The sequence below is a fragment of the Carassius carassius genome, chromosome 4 (genome assembly GCF_963082965.1).
Source record: "Carassius carassius chromosome 4, fCarCar2.1, whole genome shotgun sequence".
NCBI lineage: Eukaryota > Metazoa > Chordata > Actinopteri > Cypriniformes > Cyprinidae > Carassius > Carassius carassius.
In genome coordinates this window covers 27,497,263-27,502,094 of record NC_081758.1, presented here as the reverse complement: position 1 = coordinate 27,502,094, position 4,832 = coordinate 27,497,263, and the positions used below count along the sequence as shown (strand labels likewise).

Below are 4,832 nucleotides of genomic sequence, written 5' to 3'. Positions count from 1 at the left end.
TTAAAATTTAGTATGCACAAGGAGTCTGACAACAGCAGGAGAACTGTGGCAACAACTCCAAGACACTTCAAGAATCCTACCTGAAAAGTTTCCTGAAAAATATGTGCAAGTGTACCTATATGACAAAAGCTGTTTTAAACGCAAAGGTTGGTAACACCAAATGTGGATTTTATTTAGTTAATAGTTAATTGATAAATAAAATCTATTTATGACATTATTTTTGAAAGAATCTTCACTTTACAGCATTTTTACACAAGTGCCTAAAACTTTTCACAGTACTGTAGTATTGCAGGTAGGTTTCTTGAAGTGTCTTGGAGACATTGCCACAGGTCTTCTGGATTTATTCTGTCTCAGTTTTTTTGTTCCTTCATGTAATTCCAGACAGACTGGATGATGATGAGATCAGATCTCTGTATGGAGCACTGGCTGTTGTCAGACTCCTTGTGCATACAAAAATCTCAATTAATGGCAAAAGAAATGTTTGGAAATGTAAACTGATATTTGAAATAACGGACTTAAAACCATTTTGTTGCTGGTGAATATACTAATGGTCTTTTGCACAGTACTGTATATACATTGTGTTGGTTTGTATAGTGAAATAACCAGACACACAAGTCAGATGATCTTTGGAATAATTTGAAGCCAATCTTTATGAACATTATAATTACATTGTATTGTTTATCAACATTATTCACACAATAATATGATACAGAAACATTATACACATTTACAATAATCATTTTGTTTCCCTACAATTTACACTAACCAATCTTTCATACAAAAATAATCTTCCAGTATTTAGCACTTTGAATGGCAGTTTCATAATAACTTAATATATAGCGGAGCACATATTTCCAACATAATTTCTTAAAGACAAATTACTCCTTTTCATGGTGTGCAGATTTTGGCAGCTTAACTAGGTTTTAAAAAAAAAAGTTTCACTATGGGATTCTGGTTTTCTTCTCCTCCCATTTTCTTCTTTATTTTATCCAGTGGTCTATCTGTCTCATGAACCTGTACATTTAAGCGCCTAAGCAAACGTAAGGAACACAGGGCTTTCTAGGACAGCTAATAAACAAATAGGCCTACAATATGCGAATTATTCGAATGCCTCAGGGGGACTACTTTTCTGTCAATAATTTACCGATTCACATAGGCTACTGGAAAAAAAATGTATAGCCTGAATGTAGCTACTGAAAGTCTTTTTGGATAAAAGCGTCTGCTAAATCCATAAATGTAAAATGTAAATGAGTTTCGTCTGGTGCAGCACGTCTCGAGGTACGCCCGCACATTCAACTAAATACATTTTAAACCAAACACAAAGGGTCTTGTGATATTTGTGTGTGTGAATATACAATAGCTAAATTGATTAGTAATAGGCTCGTGCTGACGGAAAGTGTAGGCTACCCTTGGCTTGCATCAAAGCAACTTCTTTGCTTTCGCGGTTACTGAAACTTCGAATACGTATCCAAACGTAGGCTAGGCTATATAAAACCCCTCCACACACATGCCTTTTTTTAGGTGAGGGGGGAAGGGGACTTAATTTGGGGACGTCAGAATTTCCCCCATTATTTCCACCCAGGCCAAATATGCAGTTAACCCACTGATCTATCTATAACAGCCTATAACATTATTTAGATCAGCGAGTTACTCACTGAATTCTGAAAGCACGCCTTATCTTATTATTACAAGAGGGAAAATGGTCAAAACAGTGGACATCACAATCGAACTCCTTTGTGCTCTTAAATTCCAGGCATCACTCTCCTCGTCCTCATATTCCCCATAATCATCCTCCAAGTCGTCCTCGGTATCTGAAAATCCACTCCCGCCGTATCGGTCGTTAAAGCAGAAGTTTTTCATGCTGACTTTGACATACTCGCATATGGTCCTCTCTGTGCCGTCGCACACGCAAGTGTCCAGCTGTAGGGCTTTGGGAATGGAGCGCATGTTCGTGATGACCCGCCGGCAATCGTCCGAGCAGCGCTCTCCTCCGAACAGTTTCCTGCAGTGATACAGATAGTCCCGCATGGCGGTGCTGCACTCGGGATCCTTCTCACACTGCTTACGAGCCTCGGTGCAGCCCATGTGGCTCGTTCTGGGCATACAGGGCTCAATGGCTCGCTTGGTCATCTTGCACAGAGTGTCCGAGGCGCACTCGCAGTCCTCCAGTGCTGGGCCGTTCACAGTCAGATTAAGCTGAATGATGGAAGAAATGCAATGGCTGGGACATTTCTTCCTGCTGCCGTTTATAACCGGACCGCACGCGTGTAGATACTGTGTGTACGCGTAATGACACTCCGGTTCTCCTTGACACTTCACGATGGCTTGCCAGCATATCAAACGCTGACTGTGTGCCGGTGATGCGGTGGATAAACGACTATAACACATCAACGCACAGCCAATTGACAAAATCAACATTTGCAGCCGCAAAATAGCTGCAGAGTTGCCAGAGTTTGCCATTACTTGATGTGCTAACATGCAGCCGCTTGAAAGTTAAATTGTTGGTTTAAGGAATTCCATTTGTTGGTCCATAATGCATAATGTTTCTCCACCAGAGATTGAGACAAACATCTCCCCTTGTTCCATGCCCGCCGTCTAGCCGCGTTCTTCTGTTGATCTCTTCAGATAATTAAGTGTGCTCATACTTGTTTCTTCAATATCCAGAGAAACGTGTATCGTAACACCAAATGGTCGGAAACTAATCGCATTTGCTCATTGCCGCGAAAACAAAACATGCTGCAACATTTTGACGCGCCACGAGTCTTTATTCTCACGGCTCTTGTTGCAGTAATCCAACGGTTTATAGATTATATCGAAACATCCCAAAAGCAATCTCACACTGCATCTTGTTTAAATAACAAAACTTCAAAAAGTTCAACTCACTCTGACTCTTTTCTGAGATGTCTTGTTGTATCTATTCAGTTACCCGGACCCCAGAAGTATGCATGCAGCACACTATTGGTCGGGACGGTTGTTGTGATTTCTGACGTCACTTGGAGGGTGGAGGTAAGCACTTAATTTGACTTGATGAAGCATCAGACCCCGCCTATTTTGGCTATTATAGTGCATTGCATGTTTCAATCGATGTTCCTGCCCAGTCCTCGGTCAGTAGATACCCAAACAGCAATGCTTAGCTTTATTCAGTTCTAAGAAATTATGTCTAATTCTTTTAACTTATTTGGCCTGACATAAGAAGTGTTTTAATAAATATGCATAAAATATTTATTTGCCCTCTATATCATGAATGATCATTTCTAGGGAAATTTTCAAGAGTTCAAAAGATATTACAAAAGACCCTCTGTTCATTTATAATGTTTTTTCGTGTTTGATTTAAAAACGAATAACCGTATGATAATGACACTTTGAAATCTCTGAAAAATAATGATCAATTCCTTTCACTCCTCACAAAGAGGAAAGGAAATTGACTTTTTTTAAAGGGAAAATTATCAGGTCAAGTTTGTTTTAAATACCCATTAAGAAAATTAAACAATTCACTTAAGGATCAAACAAAATATTTATAATAACAGATTTGGCAGAGAGTTTTGTGTGTGTTCTCATATTTAATATATGGATTCATTTTACTTTGGTTTATGTTTCTCCATGTCTGTGCAATCCATTATGCATTTAACAAGACAGATGTTTTATTTTTCTCTATTTGGAGAATTGGATTTGCCTGTTTAAGCAAAATCATTAAAAAAGATGTTTTTGCAATCATTACCTTTAATGCATGACCAGACTATTTCAGTGTTAATATTCTGGCTTCATGTTCAGTCAGTGGTTCTTATTCAAGAAGCCCAAAATCTACAAAACAGTTATTAAAGATTTGCCCAAAAGTCAAGGCATGTGGACACATGCTTCTCTATGAGACACACTTTGGAAGTTCAAGGTGTTTTCTGTGATGACATGCATTGGGCATTGCATTTGGTCAGCAGGTGATTGTATGAAACATCCTCTGGTTGCTTTGATTGCCTATGGAGCAAAATAACAGCTGTCCCAACACACACAGCTTTTCTTGTTTCCTCCTGTTCTCACCCCAAAACTTCTCTGCCCCCTCATACTCTACAGTATTATACAAAAAGCACTTGCTCATTCATGTGCAACATCCAGATAGTAGCAGGTTTGCATTTTGAAAGGTTTAATGAGATAATCTTTATATTTGATGTATATATCTTTCACGTTGACATCCTAATTCATGTACACATGGAATAATCCTGTGCATTCCATCTCTCAGTGACTGATTCGGATCATCACCTGGCCCAGATCTGCAGAAGGAGAAGGGGCAGTTTTTGGAGAACAGAGCGGACTGTGTTATCCATGCTACATTGACCCTATCACTCTGCAGCACTCAAACCACAAAGCTTGGGCAGCTGGCCAAAACTGCCCCATACCCCACCCCCACCTTTCAACATGTTCTCCTTTTCCCAATTAGAGAGATTAGATGGGAGGAAAGGAGCAAACAGTCTCATCCAAATTCTCTAACATTCCACAGTAAAACTGTAATGTCTATTTCTAACATAGCTTTCTCACAAGCATGTTTTTTGTTGAAGTGAAGCATCAAGTTTTGAACTAATTGGAAATTAGGAAAGTAAAGCAGTTTTACTATCTGGTGGGATTTATTTTAGGAGAACATGAACATTTAAAATAACAGATCAATAACACTTTCTAAAATCGCAAACTATTGGACAACAAGCTAATGAAACTGCTTGCCGAACACAGTGAGAAAACAGAATATGAACCCTGTACATTTTCCCTCACACACAGGACTCAAGGCTTCACGTCTCACAAAGGATGAAATTGTTCAATCTGCTGAGACTATTACTGCAAGATGTTGG

The 4,832-nt window shown here is 39.1% G+C and overlaps 1 protein-coding gene across 1 annotated transcript; it reads right to left on the bottom strand.

Moving 5' to 3' along the window:
- Nucleotides 1–622: 622 nt before the first annotated feature.
- On the bottom strand, nt 623–2,907 carry LOC132139650 (growth arrest-specific protein 1-like). Its single transcript, XM_059548164.1, has one exon. The coding sequence runs from the start codon at nt 2,476–2,478 to the stop codon at nt 1,675–1,677; it is 804 nt and encodes a 267-aa protein (XP_059404147.1). The 5' UTR covers nt 2,479–2,907; the 3' UTR covers nt 623–1,674.
- Nucleotides 2,908–4,832: the final 1,925 nt, after the last annotated feature.

What these genes read in the sequence shown, in the direction of transcription:
- LOC132139650 (XM_059548164.1), bottom strand. Translation starts at nt 2,478, where the DNA reads ATGTTAGCACATCAAGTAATGGCAAACTCTGGCAACTCTGCAGCTATT.